Source organism: Ictidomys tridecemlineatus, chromosome 2 (genome assembly GCF_052094955.1).
Source record: "Ictidomys tridecemlineatus isolate mIctTri1 chromosome 2, mIctTri1.hap1, whole genome shotgun sequence".
Lineage (NCBI taxonomy): Eukaryota > Metazoa > Chordata > Mammalia > Rodentia > Sciuridae > Ictidomys > Ictidomys tridecemlineatus.
In genome coordinates this window covers 14,128,650-14,146,178 of record NC_135478.1, presented here as the reverse complement: position 1 = coordinate 14,146,178, position 17,529 = coordinate 14,128,650, and the positions used below count along the sequence as shown (strand labels likewise).

General features: G+C 57.7%; 1 protein-coding gene across 1 annotated transcript; it reads right to left on the bottom strand.

The window, feature by feature from the left end:
* Positions 1 to 269: 269 nt before the first annotated feature.
* Map1s (microtubule associated protein 1S) lies at positions 270 to 10,952 on the bottom strand. The gene is made up of 7 exons (XM_078037802.1): positions 10,794 to 10,952; positions 9,446 to 9,547; positions 7,926 to 8,008; positions 6,596 to 6,736; positions 3,735 to 6,084; positions 1,228 to 1,463; positions 270 to 513 (listed from the first exon to the last, which is right to left on the bottom strand). Exons 1-7 carry the CDS (start codon positions 10,906 to 10,908, stop codon positions 358 to 360), a joined length of 3,183 nt encoding a protein of 1,060 aa, XP_077893928.1. The 5' UTR covers positions 10,909 to 10,952; the 3' UTR covers positions 270 to 357.
* Between the last annotated feature and the right edge of the window lie 6,577 nt (positions 10,953 to 17,529).

Below are 17,529 nucleotides of genomic sequence, written 5' to 3'. Positions count from 1 at the left end.
GCTCCTGCCTCAGTCTCCCGAGCCTCAGGAAGTGACCCCGGGAGTAGAGGGGGACTCCCTGGGATGTGCCCGCTCCCTCACGCTCTCCCTCACGCTCGTTGGCTGGAGACGCGGCTCTGTAGTGAGCACCCCTGGGCAGCTGATTACGCACAACAAGGGGCTCCTCCCTGGGCCTGGGTCCCACCTGTGCCCCGCGCGAGGCCACCAAGTCTGACACAGCCTGGGCCCCCGCTGAGTCTCCCCTCGCCAGAAAGAGCGGAGGCCACAGCTGAGCAGGGTTAGTGGTTTATTTCTGGTGCAGGTCACTTTCAGGACAGAGGCTGACTGGGGGAGAGTGCAGAGGTGCTGGGGACGGGGCTAGAACTCCACCTTGCAGGCCGGGAAGGCCTCGTCCTGCATGGACACCATGCTGTTGCTGCCCAGCACGGTGATGCCCAGCGCCTGGTGCCGGGCGTGTGTCTCCTCGTACCACTTGTGCATCGCCACTGAGTCGAAGGTGGGGATCAAGGTCACCTGGGGGCAGGAGACGGACCACAGGTGATGGGGTGCCCTTGCCCTTCAGGCCCAGCCCCCGAGCTCCTGCCTTTCCCGGCATTCAAGACCATCTGGCCTTGTGGCTGACCGTCTTCAGAGGCCAGTCTGTCCTCAGGCCCCTTCTCTTAGCACCCATGGGCCCTCTGGGCGCCGCAGCCCTCGGCTCTGCTCAGCCCTTCTGGCACACCTGCCCCCACTCCCAGGCCCTGCAATTCCCTCCTGCCAGCTGTGCCCTCTGCCTAGGAGGCTCCTAGAAGCTGCTAGAGCACCAGGGCCACATGCCTGGCTGCTCAGTGTGACATTGTGCGTGCACTGTCCCCATACAGACACCCTCAGACTTTGGGGGTGACCCCAGCCCCATGGCCGGGTCTCGCTGCAGGGCCCTGCACAGCCCCTCCCCCACCCCGCTGGTCATCACCAGGGAGCCAGGGAGCCAGGGTGCCAGGACAGAGGCTGAGCTCACTCAGGCCTGTGCCCCACCCCAGGTGACCACATGGGAACAGAGTCTGAGGGGCCATCTCGGGTGGAGCAGATGGACTCCTACTTGCCCTCATCCCCGTCTAACCTCAGGGACACAGCGTGGTCCCTTTGAACCCTGCTGACCTCCAGGGACTGGGAGTGGAGCAGGTCTGCCCCCACAGACTGAGGGTGTTCACCGTCACCAGGACAATCTGAGGTCCTAGAGGCACGCACCTGGAGGTCCCGGTCCCACTGCTGCTTGCTGGCCAGCAGGGCGTCCAGGACAGCCCGCATGCCCTCCTCCTTGCGCTGGTCTTGGCCGCTGATGACGTAGCAGAGCGCGCGCACACGCCGGAAGAACTCCTCATCCACTAGGCGGGCGCTGCTCCCGCTGGGCAGGTAGGCCAGGTCCAGGTAGACAGGGGAGCCGGGCGGGGTGGCTGGCCTGCCTGGCCGGCTGCCAGCTGCCCCTGTGGGAAGGAGGGACAGGTCAGTGGCGAGCTCTGGTGACTGAGGAGGGATCAAACCCAGAACCCGGAGAGTCCCAGATGGGGACCTTGCCCGTAGCACCAGGCCAGCAGATGGTCGCCTGACCGACAGACACAGCTGGACCTGGCAACGGGAAGCCCGCCTGGTGCCCCTGGGCATCTGGGATCACTCAGGCTGCCCAGCTCAGGCGTGAGCCCCAGGGAGTGTTGCTGCGCATTTGCAGAGTGATCAAGGTCCCCAACTCTGGGCAGCAGCAGTCCCGCCCCGAGCCTTGGAGTCCCTTGTGCGACGGCCAGGATCCTGAGCCTAGGCCAGAGCGCCAGCGTGGCTGCGGTTGGCAGGAGGGGGCTGTCTGGGACGGGGCAGAGGCTGGATGACAAAAAGAAGGGGGACCATGGGCAGCAGGAGGGACGTGGGGAGGTGGGCAGGCCACGGCTCTTGGCGGGCCACCAGCCGCCAGCTGTGGTAGGCAAGTTTCTGTGGAGGCTGGTCTGGCCTTGCGGGGTGCAGGGCGGGTGTAGGGCGGGGACAGCTCAGTGAGCCTGAGGCTGGGACAAGACCCGCCTGCAAAGGTGGGAATGCACCTCTTCTGGCTGAGCCCAGCGTGCAAGTGGGGTGTCTGCTCTGTCCCTGAAGGCTCGCGTGTTGGGAGCCTGAGCTATGCATGGCGACATGAGGGCCGTGGGAGCGCACAAGGTGGGGCCAGCGGGGAAGTGGCAGGTCATGGAGATGTGCCCTGGGTAGGGACCCAGGTGGAGAGCAAGCCTGGCCCCTCCTGTCCCTGGTGTCCATTTCTTCTCTTAGGGAGCCAACAGCTAAGGAGTAGGACTGTCACAAGCAACCCCACCACAGGGAGTTAGAAAGCCACCATGCAGGCACAGGAAAGCCACGGTCTCTGGAAAGACCAGACTTTAAATTTACAGCTCAGGCCAATCCTGGGTCCAGAGTGACCACGTCATTCAATTCAAACACCCGGTTTCCAACAGCACGACAGAGGCACGCGGAGAAGCCCTGACTGCGGCCACCTTAGACACGGGCACAGCCACGGGCAGAGCCCTCGGCCAACTGTGGAGTGGAGGCCGTCTGGATGTCCCCCTAAAGCAACATGGCTCAGAGGGGGAGTGACTGGGTTGAGGGCGCCTTCACCTCATCGGCAAGTCAATCCGCCCGGCTGGCCTGGAGGAACGGGAACCGGGCCGCCCCCTCGGCCACAGCCCTGCGCCATGAGGCCTTGTAGTCACAGCAGTGGAAAAGGTGACTAAGACAGGGACCCTGACACAAACGGGCCCAGTAAAATATACTCTGCTCACCCCTCAGTACCCACAGGGGATCGGTCCAGGACCCCGGGGAACCAAACTCCACAGACCAAGTCCTCCTGTAACACGGACCAGCGCCTGCGCAGAGCCCGCCGCGTCCTGCAGGCTGCACGTCACCTGAGTGATTCCCAGAAAACGGATCCAAAGGAAATGTGATGCTGTGACTATGACAACTGAGATGCTCTGGCACATGCCTTCAGGGCCAGCTACTGGGGGGCAGTGGCAGGAGGATCACCTGAGCCCAGGAGCGTGAGACCAGCCTGGGTAGCACAGCAGGCCCCATGTCTCTCCGTCCCTCCCTCTCCCCGCCCCTCCCACGGCACATTTGCAGTACAGGTGGATTTTTCTTTTTAACAAATATTTCTGACCCGTTCTAATTGAAACCTCAGCTGCAGGACCCGTGCCCAAGGGGGTGAGCCCTATGAAACCGACTTCCCCAGGCCCGGGTGCAGCCGGGGTAGAGCACTCCCCAGCACGTGAGAGGCCCTGGTTCTGTGTCTAGAACCACACAATAAGAAAACAAGTTTGACTCTGTCTTTTTACTTATTGTGGCCACTAGAGAAGCCACAACAGCAGATCTGCTAACAGCACTCTGCAGAACCAGGGGTTGAACCCAGAAGCGCTCCGCCGCTGAGCCACAGCCCCTGCCCTTCTTAATTTTGAGATGAGGTCTCACCAAGTTGCCCAGCCTGGCCTCAAACTCGAAACCCTCCTGCCTCAGCCTCCTGAGCTGCTGGAACCACAGGCCTGTGCTCCTGCTGACGGACGCTCCTACTGCGGCATGGCAGGTGCCTCAACAGCGAGGGCCAAGTTTTTCTTTTCCAGGAGAAACTGAGCCCCCGAGAGAGGGGGGAGTGGCTGAAAGCCCTCAGCCCGCAGGCACAAAAGGGCTGCGCTCGCTCAGCTCAGCACCGGGCTTCAGCCCCAGGTACTCACCAGATGCGCCCTGAGTGGCAGTCTTGGTGACCGAGGACTTTCTGATCAGGGACGCGCGGCCTCCCTTGTCCATGGGCTCACTCCGGGCGCTGAGGGGTCGGCCTGCCCGGTCCCCGCTGGCCAGCCCCTTGCCTCTGGCAGTGGCAGCTGCTGTGGACTTGGGGGCGGCCGGGCCAGAGCTGGGCCGGGCCAGGGGCTTCCGGGTGCGGCCAGGGTTCTCGTTCTGCCGGGTGGACTTGGGGGGCAGCATCTCGGGGTCCACCATGCAGATGCTGGGCGGGTCCGGCAGTGGCAGGGGAACTTTGAGGGGTTCAGGCAGTGGGTCATGGCGAGGGACCCCAAAGCCCACCGTGTCATCGTCTGAGTCCACAGCCCCAGAAGCAGCAGGCAGGGGGTCTGAGTCAGACAGCGTTGGCAGGGACTCGCTGACGGACGTGGGGGGCGTCTCTTCAGCACCGGGGGCCCCTGCCCGCTCCTGGGACCGGGCACTACTGTCATTGGAGCTGCCGGGGGAAGCAGGTGCCGGCGCTGTGGGCACAGCCTTGCGGTGCTCAAACTCACAGGGTGACACCAAGCACAGGTCCACGTCGTGCGGGGACACAGAGCGTCGCGCCCGGGGGCCACGCAGGGGGAGGCTCAGTCCAGCCTCACCGGAGGCTGCTGGTGGCAGTACTTGCTCAAAGGACACGGAGAGGGACTCGTCCACCTCTGTGGAGTGCGGGGAGCCCACCTCGGCAGGCAGTGAAGGAGTAGTCAGGGTGGGTGTGGTGACGGTGGGCGAGGCGTCGGGCCCAGTCTCACCACCCCGCAGCGGGCTCAGTGACAGCGGCCCGCTGCCCTCGGCTGGACTCCGGCGGCTCTCGGTGGGCGAAGGTGTGGGTGGACGGGGTGTGCTTGTGGCCAGTAGCAGCTCCAGTGTTTTGTCCTCAAAGCGGCCACCCTCCTCCCCGGCTGGGCTCAGCCCCAGCTCCAGGCTGCTCCCCAGGCTGGGCGTGGCCACCAACTGGGGTGCAGGGGAGCCCCGGGCTGCAGCAGAGGGGCTGGGTGGGCTGCAGGGCCCATTCTCCATGGGTACAGCACCTGCCTGGGGCACAGCAGGTGCCCTGCGGGCTTTGGGGGCCCCCTGGGTGCCCGCCTTCTTGAGGCTGGGTGCCGCATTAGTTGTGCGGCGCACTTCCCGGGGCTGGGCCCGGGGTGCCACGGGCTTGGGGTCTTTCTTCACCTCCCGGGAGGGCCTGGCCTCTTTCTCGGTCTTTCGTGGGGGCTCAGCCCGGACTGGCTCCTTCCGGGCCACACCAGGTCGCTCTTGGCCAGGTCTGGGGGCTGTCCCTGTCCGACTCTCTCTCTTTGAACTGTCCCGGGAGCCCACGCTCTCTTTGCTTTCAGCTCTTCGGGGTCCTTCTAGATCCTGGGGGGTCACCACGGGCTCCCGCAGGAAACCCAGATGCTGCAGTCGGACTAGCCCGTCCAGGAGGCGAGCGGGCGGTGTGCAGCCCGGGAAGAGAACACGCACCACCTTGTCGGCAGGGCCCGCAGGGTGCCACACAAGCAGGGCACACACAGAGGCCAGAGTGCGGTCGCCAGAGGAGGGCGGGTGCAGCACGTACATGTCCAGGCGGCCCACGCCCATCTTCTCCAGGAGCACCGTGGGCTTGGCGGGCAGTGGCCCGCGGCTCAGGGGCAGGGGCGTGATGCCCAGCTGGGCCAGGAGGCTCAGCGCCAGCTCCGCCTCATCCTCACCGCGCATCAGCCGCGACACGGCCTCGCGGGCGTTGAGGAACACGACCCCCAGGTTGGGGGAGATGAGGCGGCGCAGCCTGTCATCCCAGGAGCCCCCGCCGGCCGTGGCCACCTCGTGACGCTCAGCCAGCTTGCGTCGCAGCAGACTGTTAAGGCCCGGGAGGCTATCGGCACCCGCGTGCGTCACCAGCACGGCGTCCACTCGGTCCAGGTGCCGCACCAGCTTCCAAAAGCTGGACTTGGGGTTTGAGCCACCGTTGACCAACATGGTGAAGCCGTTGACGGCAAAGAAGGCGGCATCCCCCAGGCCTCCAGGGAAGATGTAGCAGCAGGGCCGCGGGAGCCTGAGGAAGCCCCCAGAGGACGGTGGCTCGAGCAGCTCAAAAGGGGACGGCAGCTCCAAGGACTCGGCCACGTACTCCAGGAACTCCCGCAGGCCCTCGGCAGCCGGCAGCCGCACAGGGGGGTTCAGCCGCAGCTGCAGCCGGAGCGGGCCCTGCAGGTTGGGCACATCGGGGGCCAGCCGCGCCCAGTCTCCAAAGGTCGGGCAGGTGATGGTGAGTGTGGGCAGGTCTGCAGGCGGAGGCGAGGAGGCCAGGGTGTCATGGATCTGCAGGGGCAGCGGGTAAGGGCGAGCTGGAGCAGGCAACAGCCAGCCCCATGGAAACCGAGAGAACACCAAGCCCCGCCTCCTGGGGCCAGGAGGGTCCCCCGCCTCCTGGGGCCAGGAGGGTCCCCCGCCCTGCAGCTGCTCCCCTCAGGCCCACCCTACCTCGGTGCCTTTTCCCACCATCTTCAGGTCACTCACTACGGTGTGAACAGCGAGCGGCCAGTGCTTGTGGCCCACTGACCCCGCCCCGAACCAGGGCTCCAGAAAGGACTCTATTGGGGTCTATCCTAGCTGGACCTGAAATCTGGGGGCCCTGCAACAGGCCTCTGGGATACCCGCTGAGTGCCAGGCCCAGCCTCACACCACAGCCTGTCCCAGAAGGTGGCACACCGCTCCCTGGCCACAAGGTGCACACAGGTAGTCCTATAGGAGGGGAGATGGGTCAGGCAGGAGGGCACTGGGGCCCTGTAGCCCCATAGGGACAAGTCAGGATGGCAAGGGGGCAGCTTACCTCTTTGTCCCCCAGGACCTGGAGGAAGTGGTGGGGCGAGAAGCCCCCTGTCTGAAGCAGAAGTTCCCCGGTCTCCTCTAGGCAGGGCCCGGCCAGTACCAGCAGCTTGTGAGGGGCAGGATCCAGCAGGAGGTTCCGGAGCTGGGACAAGCATCAAAGGTCCTTCCTATGCAGCAACACGGCCAGCACCCACCCGCTCCACAGGTCGCTACTCAACTTCTCAGCCCCAACCCACAGGCAGGCTGACTGAGGCTGGGAGGAGGAGTGGCCCTGTCCCTGGCAAGCTCCAGCTCCTCCTACAAGGCTGGACTCTCAGGACCCTCCTCCTGGGAGCCCCCTCCCCAGCCCAGCTCTGAAATGACAGGCTGACTGCTATCTGCATCTGGCTCTGGCTCCTCCAGTCTGAGTCCCTTAAGGGAGCAAAACAGAACTTTTTTTTTAAATATTTATTTTTTTAATTGTAGGTGGACACTATACCTTTTATTTTTATGTGGTGCTGAGGATCAAACCCAGTGCCTCACGCATGCTAGGCGAGCGCTCTACCTCTGAGCCACAATCCCAGCCCCAAGAACATTTCTTTTTTAAAACATTTATTTTTCAGAAGTAGTTGGAGACAATACTTTTATTTTACTTACATATTTTTATGTGGTGCTGAGGCTCGAACCCAGGGCCTCGCATGTGCTAGAGGAGCGCTCTACCGCTGAGCCACAACCCCAGCCCCCAAAGGAGCACATTTTTTAAAAAATTTTTTCTTAGATGTAGATGGACACAATATCTTTATTTTTTTATCTTTATTTATTTATTTTTATGTGGTGCTGGGGATTGAACCCAGGGCCTCAGACGTGCGAGGTAAGCGCTCTACCACTGAGCTACAACCCCAGCCCAGGAGCACATTTTTGATCAAAGGAATCAGCTTGTAAGGTGGTCTCTAGCAGGGTGCCCCCGGGCTCTGTACTGTTCATCGTTCCGACATGCAGTTGGGAGAGGGGTGCAGACAGACACAGGCCAGGAGTATTACTAAGTCGTGTCAGACAACTGCTGGGCCCAGCTGGAGGGAACTCACAGGACAAAGACATCATGTAGGACTTGCCCTCCCCCACCCAGGCCTCTGCTGCTCTGGGACCAGGGCTGGGAATCCTGACCCACTCCCCTTCCTCCCAAACCCCAGCCTCCCCTGCTCCTGCCCTGGAGGAGGCAGTGAGCTGAGCTGGACCCTGGAGAGGGTGCCTGTGTGTGGAGAGGGCTGTGAGGCATGGAGACGGGCACAGGATAAGGGGAGGGACAGTAGCCCCAGCAACCCACTCCCTCCAGGAGGTCGCCTGCTCCCTACCTCATCACAAAGGGACTTGTCTGAGGGGTTCAGGAGGACCAGCGTCTCCAGGGTGTCTCCACGGTGGTGCAGGCTCCGCTGGCCTGGGAGGGGATCAAGCCAGGCCACCCATCAGTGTCAGGCTGTCCTGGAGATAAATCCTGCCTCCCTGCATGGCCTTCAGGTACCTCGATCCCCAGGGAACACACCCAGGGGTCACATGGGACCCGGTAGGGCTGTGGGTCAGGATGAAGGGAGACCAGGAAACCCAAGGAGGTCATCCTGGAAACGGGCAAGAGGCCCATGTGCGCTGGGCCTGATGGGCAGCTGTAACCCAGTGGGCAAAGCCACCATCGCTTCCAGTTTATAGTCAAGGAGCCCAAGTCCAAGGAGGGCCATCAAGGACACGCCCAGGAGAGGGTACAACATGGGCAATGGCCCAGAAGCAGGACAGAGCCGAGTGCAGGAAGGGCGGGGAGTGGAGATGCTTTTGTGATCCCAACCCTGGAGGGTTCCCCAGAGCCCAGATGTGTTTTGATTTATTTTAATTTTTGGTACCAGGGGTTGAACCCAGGGGTGTTACACTACTAAGGCACATCCCCAGTACCTTTTATTTTTTTATTTTGAGAGAGGGCCTAAGTTGCTGAGGCTGATTTGAACTTAGGAACCTCCTGCCTCAGCCTCCAGAGCCACTGGGATTACAGGTGTGTGTCACGGTGCCCAGCCCAGATGGTAAAGCACAGGCCTTGAGTCTGGAGAGCCAATGACCCTCTAGCTCTGTCAACCCTTATCATGCTGTCACAGATATTGCCCCATTCAGGGGGGAGATTAAGGCATAGAGCGGAAGTGGTCATTGAGGTCACAGAGTGCAGACAGGATTTCCAGCCCAGCCCCCCGCCCACCCCACCCCCCACCACCTGCTGCACGAAGGGTCAGGAAGCCACCAGGACCTGCTGGGACAATGAGACGAGGGACATTTCCTTCCCTTCCTCTAGCAGTCAGGAGGTGACTCAACAGGCCAGCCCAGGCAGGGACAGTAGTCAATACCCAAGTCCCACCCAGGGGCTGGTCTGTTCACTCTGGGTCACCCCAGAATCCCCAAAGAGCCTTGTGCCAGGTGAATCTCGCTCCTTAGCTCCCTCACTACGTGGGTAGTAGTAGAACGCCCACTGTGTCCAGGCCACGGCTGCCATCCAGACTCAGACCCTCCGCGCTCCAGCCTCCCAGACCTGCCCAGTGACCCCGAACCCTTCCTACCCACACTCCAACCTCAGCAGTTCTCATTCCGAAAGCCTCACCCTTGGAGTCTTCTGGCCACCCTGCCCACAACACCATGGTCTCCTCTGGTAAATGGAGACAAAACCACTAGGTCCTGTCTTTGGGTTGCTGAGGCCTGGGGTCAGGGCTGCCTGGCTCAGCCACTCGCAGGCCTGGTCTGGATTACTCCTCTGTTTGGTTTTGGTTTTTTTAAACAGCTGCACCCTGCCCCCCGACTGGCATTCTTCCAGCACTTGCCTGGTGAACAAGAGACCCAACCTCACCTTTCACGATGCTGGAGAAGGTGGCTGAGTGCCGGGACACGAAGATCTTGAGCTGTTCATCCAGGCTGCAGACTCTAGGATCAATGTCCCAGGACCGGACACCTGGTTGGGGTGGGCATGGTTCAGCCTGGCCACCCAGCTCCCAGAAACTAGCACCTGACAGTCGATGGCTGTGCTAGCACCCTTCCCCTTCTCAATCATCAAAGCCTGGAGACTCAGAACCACTTAAGACCTACAGATGAGGCATCTGAGTGGAGACCCACCCAGGGTGCACGTGGACAGTAACTCAGGATATCAGCGACGAGGGTGCCCACTTTCTGGATGGTGATCTCATTTCTCCCTCTCCCCCTCCTCACTGCTCCTCTTCCGGGCCAGCCAGGTTGGGTCCACTCTGGACCTTGTCACCAGTTGTTCCCACACCTGGAAGCCCGTCCCCCTGCCTCTCCACCTGTTGCCGCTATCCAGTGGCCCTTCCCTATGTATAACCTTTAGGTGCCAACAGTGACTGTCCTTTCAGCCATTCCCACCTGGTGTACTTGAGACACCATGGGAACTTAAACTTGTTCATCTCCTCATTCTCCTGGGTCCATCCCCACAGGACAGCATGAGCCCCATGAAGTCATGGCTGGGCCTGTCCACCATCCAGGCCGGGTCCCAGTGCCTGAAAGCCTGGCACACAGCAGGTGCTCAGGGAACATCCTCCAAGCACAGAAACTGAGCTGCGTGCGGAGGCCCCATTTTGCAGAGAGGGGACACAGGCCTGAGAGCTCCGACCAATGGGATGTGAACGTTCTCCTGACCCACGGGGTCAGCACGCCAGTCCATCCTACCGTGCCAAGTAGCTGCAGGTGAACCTTGCAGGTGCACCTGTGAGTCACCTCCCCAAGTGCCAAATCGCCCAGGGAAGGCCGCACCCACCCACACCCCAATTAGCTGGTCTTCGGATAGCGAAAGAAAGCGAGCCCCGAGGCTGCAGGCCCTCCCTCCAGCACGTCGAGGCTGCAGAGACCCAGGGACCCGCGGCGACCCGGCCTCTTCCTCGGAGCAGGAAGCCGAGGGGTTGCCCAATCCAGCGGGTCCCGAAATCAAGGGCCGCGTCCCCTCCGCAGTCCACACCCAGGCTGGGCGGGGCAGCCAGGCCCAGGCGCCGCTTCCTCCCCGGGCGCCCTCGGCTGCCCCGCCAAAGCCCGCGCCACGCGCCCGGCAGGAGGGGGAGCCCCGCGCCCCGGGCCCCGCCGCGACCCCGCCGCCCCCGCCCGGCTGCAGGCCGAGCCGCCCCACCCCCGGCCCCGGGAGGAGACGCGGCCGCGCCCGCCTCCCCGGCTCCCGCGCCGCCGGCCGGCCCGACCTCGTTCGAGCTCCTCCAGGACGTAGGCCAGCAGCCCCGGGGAGCCGCACTCGCCGCCCACCACCAGCAGCAACGAGCTCGGCACCTCGGCCGCCACGGGCACCGCAGCCGCCATCTTCGCGCCGCCCTGACGCTCTGGGTGCCCGCCCCGCTGGCCCCGCCCCTTAAAGGGGCCGCACCGGAAGGGCTGAAGACCCTCCCGGAAGCTCCCTCTCCCCCCTTTGTTAGCTCCCTCCAGGTCCTTCCAGGTCTAGGAGAGCCTGGGGTGCGAGTGTTGAAAGGTTTGGCGCACACTCAGGTCTCCGCTTTGTTATGCTCCTCCCAAATAACCAGTTATTTGTTTATTCATTCATTCATTGAGCAAGCTTTTCCGGAGGCCGAGGCAGGAGGATTGCAAGCTTGAAGCCAGCCCAGCACTTGGAAAGACCCTGTCTCAAAATTTACAAACAGAAGAAAGGCCTGGGATGTTGCACAGTGGTGGAGCACTTGCCTAGCATGCACAAGGTCCTGGGTTTAATAAAACAAAACTAAAATAAGCTTTGACCAGAAGCCGACTACCTGTGGATCAGAATTTCTGCTGGGGCGGAGCTCCATTCACAGTGAGCCCAGTCAGAACCAGCTGCAGATGAATGCTCATAGCTTCCTAGCCGGAATTTGAATAGGAAGGAGAAATGTATCTTGTAGGTGGGGCTTGGAGGGATGTGTAGGAGTTTGCTAGGTACAGGCAAGAGCAAGGGAGGCAGCAGTTAAAGCTCAGTTTTAGACATAGGCAAGTAAGTTCGTTTGTGTTTGGGTTTCATCCAGAGCACTCTGGGCCTGGAGCACTGCCACACATTTACTCTGAACCTACTGGGTGACAGGCATTTTACTTGATTAGCTCATGGAGGACATACACAAAGCTATGAGCCAGACACTGTTATTGTCATTTCAGAGGAAAGGAGAGCACACCAAAGTCTGGAGGGCAGACGTCACCAGGCCTGTGTGCGTTACAGCAGATCTGAACCCAAGTGGTGTGACTCCAGATGTAGTCTTTGGCACGGACTCCCTGGGTGTTTCCCTTTGGTACCCCTAACCCACTCAGGACATTCTCATTCGGCTCTTTTGCCTTTGGTGGGCCCTATTTGAAAAGCCATGTTGCCCTGAACTTCTGGGCAGTCACCCAGGGACGAGAAGGATTGGGCTGTTTCCCTCAGGACTGGGTTCCCTGTTTCCGGAGATATATAAGGCAGAACAAATCAGGACAGAATTGAGAAAGGTCCAGAAAGTAGAATCAGCCTCCTATTACTATTCAGTAATTGACTTGTTCAACCCAACTTCCCCCCGATCAGTGTGTAATAGCTGCCAGCCACGTGTGGCTGTCACGCTCCTGCTCTGGGCTTCCTCTTTCTCTTTTCAGCCAGCATCCTTCCTCTGGCCTGGCCCCTCCCACCTGGCTCTCTTCCCTGTGTCCTGGCTGCCTGTGATTTCCTCTGTTATTGCTCTGAGCAATAGTGGTGGCTAGCGTGGCTGTGACAAGCTCTATCTCCCTAAACTGTGGGAACCCAATGACCAGATAGGACTAGGTTGGGAAGGTCATGATAAAAATTAAAAAAAAAAAAAAAAAGCCTGAATGAGTGGGGGAAATGTCCATTCATCCACCATTCATTCATTCACTCCACACATGTCCGTTGATTGGCACAGGATTCAAGCCTGCAAGCTTCCGACGGAAGTCCATGCTCTTCTTTCTGCCCAAGACTGTGAGTTATGCTTATTGGTATTAATTCTCATTGTTCTTAAAGGGCCTGAAGTACCAAGATGTGTCTCCAAAAGGGAGTCTGATTTGAGAGAAAGGTCCCCCCTTAGGCTCTTGGGGGCCAATGTCCTGAGTGTTGTGGTGGTCCATGGGTTTCCTGTCCCAGAGTATCCCCCAGGATGGGAATCCTGATGTGGAGAGTGTGGGGAACATCTCCCAAAGGACTGAGAAGCATTTGGGGGTCATTTATGGAATCCCAGGCCCTGGATTCAGGTCACTGACCTCCTGCATTTATCCATCCCCAGCTCCACGCCTGTTTCCAGGTCAAAAGTCCCCAAGTGGGTCAGGTGACAGCATTTGTGGGGAAAACAGAATCCTGGGCCCTTAGGACTGCTGCATGCTCTCATCTTCTTCCCCTAGCAATTCTCCAGTTCCTCTCTCTCTCCCTATCCCCCCTCCTCTCCACTGCTGCAGGTGGAACCTGAGCTTCACACATGCTAGGCAAGTGCTCCACCACCCAGCCAGACCCCCAGCCACACCCCACTTTTCCATCATTTTTGTCAAGGTTTGCCACTGACATGCGAAAGTTCCCAGACATCGGGAGTGGAGCTGGATGAGGGGAACAGCTTTTGGACTGGAATCTAGTTCCGCTCCAGTTCCTGGTGGTTCCTTGGACCCTCAAGTTGATTCTCTCCCACCCTAAGGTGACCACTTCCCCGACCATCAGTGCAATGGGGGAATTTTACCTGGTTTTGAGCTTCACACAAACAGGATTGCACATAGTTTTCACACCTGCTTCTGATTTTTCTTGCTCCTCATGTTAGTATCATGTCATTCATTTTCACAGCTGTGTAGTATTCCTGGGTAACAATTTCCCCTTTCTTTTTTATTGTGGTAAAGTACATATGACATGTAATTTACCATTTCAACCCTTTTAAAGTGTACTCTTAGTGCTGTGCATTCACAATCTCTAGTTTCAGATGTAGCCATCCCTCGATATTCCAAGGGAATGGGTTCCAGGACACCCTAAGGATACTTGAATCTGAGGATGCTCCAGTCTCTTTGATAAAATGGCAGAGTATTTGCATGGCCCCTACACACATCCTCTCATGGACTCAACTGCCTCTAGATGACTTGGAGCATCTAATACAATGTCAACACTCTGTAATCGTGGCTACTCTGTACTGTTTAAGGGATGACAAGAAAAACTGTGTACGTGTCAAGTACAAGTGCAATTTTTTTCCCAATTTTTCTTTACCTAGGACAGTTGAATCTGTGGGTGTAGAACCCACAGATGCAGAAGGCCCTGCCCCTCTTCTCAGCAGGTACTCCCTTCCCCCAGCCCCTGGGTTAAATCCCACTGATTTACCTCCTGTCTCTAGGGATCCACCTGCTCTGGACATGCATCTGAGGGATGCGTGTCAGGGGCATCCCTCCATGTGGCCTTTTGTCTGGCTTCTGTCACTCAGTCTCATGTTTCAGGTTGTCTGGGTTGTGGCCTAGGTCCGTGCTTCCTTCCCTTTCTGACTGAGTAGCATCCTTGATAGTTATTGTGATTATTATTATTATTGCCTTTTAGACTATTTTTTCCCTGTGGACATTTGTGTACCAATCTGACTACCCACTTTCAGTTCTTATGGGTCTCTACCTAAAAGTGGCACTGCTGGACTGTATGGGGATTCTAGGTTCGGTTTTGGAGGAGCTACCACACTGTTCTATACACGGCAGTACAACTCTCACATCCGCATGGCTTTTCCCCCCATTAAAAAAAATCTTATCAGCTGGGCACAGTGGCATGCTCCTGTAGTCCCAGCTACTCAGGAGCCTGAGGCAGGAGGGTTGTGTGAATCAGGAGTTTAAGGGTAGCCTTAGTAACAAGGTGACCCCATCTTAAAAAACAAATAAACAACAACAACAACAACAACAAAAAACTATACCCACTGGGTACCAATTTTTTGCTATTGATTTACTTATTTATATTTGGGTACTGGGGATTGAATTCAGAGGCATTCAACCACTGAGCCACGTCCCCAGCCATATTTTGTATTTTATTTAGAATCAAGGTCTCCTTGAGTGCTTAGGGCCTCCTAAGTTACTTAGATTACTGAGGAAGACTTTGAACTCACGATGCTACCGCCTCAGCCTCTGAACCCCTGGGATTCCAGGTGTGTGCTACCACACTAGGCTTATGTTGTATTTTTTTTTTTAATCTATTTATTTATTTATTTTTGATGCAAGGCAAGCACTCTACCAACTGAGCTATATCCCCAGTCCTTATGTTTTATTTTGAGACAGGGTCTCTCTAAATTGCTAAGCCTGGCATGGAACTTGTGATCCTCCTGCCTGGGCCTCCCACGTAGCTGGATTACAGGTGTGGGCCAGGGCACCTGGCTGAGCTGCTCTCCTTCTTGGGTCCCTCTCCCCTCCCACGAAGCCCGCTCCTATTTCTCTGCATTCCTTTGCCGCACATACTGATAACATTCCTGTTCTGGGCGCTGGGGAGGGGAAACAAAGCTACCAGTCCCTGGTGTGAATCACTCTCCATCAGAGACTGGAGGGGACCTGAGGTAGGGTCATCACTTTGATGTGCGAGTTCGTTTTTATCTTTGCAAGAACTGAGTTAACATTTGTGTACCAACGTGTGTACCAATTGGGGCACTGAGTAAGCACGTTTCATAGACTGGTTTCCCAGAGGTCAAGAGGCAGATTCAGTGACCAGCGCTCCAGAATGTGAACAGGGCATCTGAGTCCAGGCCCTTGGACAGGTCCATTCCTTGATTCGCTGAACACGTTGTGGCCGACGGACTGCCCGGGGTAGGACTGCCGGCATGATAGATCCTGGATGGCGCAGGGAACTCAGAAGTGTGCTGCAAGCCGCCACTGAACATGCGCTTTGTGTCATCCTCAGAGGTGAGGTCAGAGTTTTTCCCTCGGTGTATTGAGCACTCACCGTGGGCCAGACCCTGTGCCCCGCCCTGCTCTCCAGAGTCGCAAGCTCAGGTCTTCCTAATTTCCTAATCTTAGTCACCCATGAATGCATTAATTATTCCCCTTGACATATGTCTTGAATATGAACGCCGCTCCAGGCGATGGGGGAACAAAGGCTTTCTGAAGCCCAGTCCCGGCTCACTGAGGAGCTCTTAGTCTGCTCTGGAGACAGCAATAAAATCAGATCACAGGATGCGGAGGTCCCCAAGGCGCCGCCACCCAGTGGTGGGAATCAGCGAAGGCTTTCCCGAGGAGGGGATATTTCAGGTAAAAGTGGGAGAGGAAGCAGAGTGTACCGTGGAAAAGAGAAGGCAAGGTGCTTCTGCCCGCGGCCTGGAGCGGGGAGGTACGTGGGAGAAATCAGACTTCCAAAGAGTCTATGGCCCAAAGGAAGGTGGGGAAAGAGGGAGATCGGAAGGGCCAATCACTCCTCAAGGAAGGCTTTGTGGGCGGAGCTTACAACGTGCGTCCTCTCATTGGCCGCTCGCCTACGGCACTAGTCTAATCAGCGGTGACCACAGGGGCATGGTCGGAGCTGCATCCAGACAGTGTGGTCCAGATCCTGAGCAGGATGCGACTTTCTCTGGTGGATTTTAGTGTTTGAGGGACAGATGGGGCCAGGCCGGATCTCGATCCGGTTTCCACCTCTGGCCAGGTCTGAGCTCCTTGGCAGCACCGTGTGTCGACATCCAGACTCACATCAAATTAAACTGGTACAAAGGTTCCCGCATCCCCCATCCCACTAATGACCTCAAGGCCAAACAAAGGTTGAAGGAGTTAGGAGTCAGGGCACAGGTATCACAGATGGCGGGGTTTAAATCCCAGCTCTCTTTGTGGGTCTCCCCTCAGCGGTATGACGTCTCTGCCTCAGATTCCTCGTTGCTTGAGCTGGTGTAATGATAACTCCTATTTAGAGTGATCATGGGGATTAAACAAGTTTTAGGAAGTATGCAGCCCAACGCCAGCAGGCTAAGCGTCTAACACTTCCCAATGTTAGTTATTCTTGTATTTTCTCATTTTGCTTTGGAAACCGACAAGCCACAAGTAGCTCTTTGAGTGGCCAGTTGGCTGCGATCTGACTGGGATCTTCCTAGGGAGAGCATATCCAATCCCAGCCCTGTTTCCAGATACACCAAAGGAAGTCCTGAACATAACGAACCATCGGTTCATTTGGACTTTGCACTTCCTTTCTTGCACTTTATAGCCAAAGCGTGCGTGCATCTGGGTCTCAAATATTTTCATAAGACCCTGGAGCATTTGCCAGGGCACCCAGCATTTGCCACCTATGTTCAAAGTTCTGCCACTCACTAGTTCTGTAATCTTGGGCAAACAACTTCAAGATTTTGTTCTCAATTACCTTATCTGTAACATAGATTCCAGGGTTAAACAAGTGAACATTTGTAGAGCTCTGCACAGGACTTTGCAGGCACTTGCCAAGTCACTTTTCTCAGGGGATTCATGAATCCTGGCAGCCCCTGTCCGGGATCTCCCACAAGCCTACCGCTGCCCCCTGCTGGCCACCCAGGGAACGTGGGAACTGAGCCTCCATCTCCGGGCCCATAGCCCCGCCCTCATTTAAAGTGGACCTATCATATTCCTTCGCTTCCTTATAGTTCCCGCCCCGTCTCGTTCCCCTGACCAATCCAGACGCCCCTTTTTGCTCTCAGTTCTCATCAGGCTAATGCAATCCCTTCGCTTCCTTGGCTTGATTCCAGCCTGCAGCTTTCAGGGAAGGGCCAGGAATTTTCAGTCACTACTGCCCAAGTCTCCTTCGATTTCCTGGAAACCAGTGATTCTTTTTTTTTTTTTTTAATTTTTTAAATTAGTTACACATGACAGTACAATGAAAACCAGTGATTCTTTATCCCCACTTATTTATCCCCCATACTTGACTTCATCGATTTCTCTTTGTCACAGCGGATCTGACGGTCACAGTGAAGTTCAGTAGGAAGTCCAGCCTGAGAAACAATTGCCCCCTGCCAGGAATGAGCATCCTTCAATTCCCACGATGCTGAG

What these genes read in the sequence shown, in the direction of transcription:
- Map1s (XM_078037802.1), bottom strand. Translation starts at nt 10,908, where the DNA reads ATGGCGGCTGCGGTGCCCGTGGCGGCCGAGGTGCCGAGCTCGTTGCTG. An exon ending in CCTGGAGGAGCTCGAACGAG is followed by an intron (nt 9,548 to 10,793) that starts GTCGGGCCGGCC and finishes CACCCCAACCAG; the next exon opens with GTGTCCGGTCCTGGGACATT. An exon ending in ACAAGTCCCTTTGTGATGAG is followed by an intron (nt 6,737 to 7,925) that starts GTAGGGAGCAGG and finishes TGCTTGTCCCAG; the next exon opens with CTCCGGAACCTCCTGCTGGA.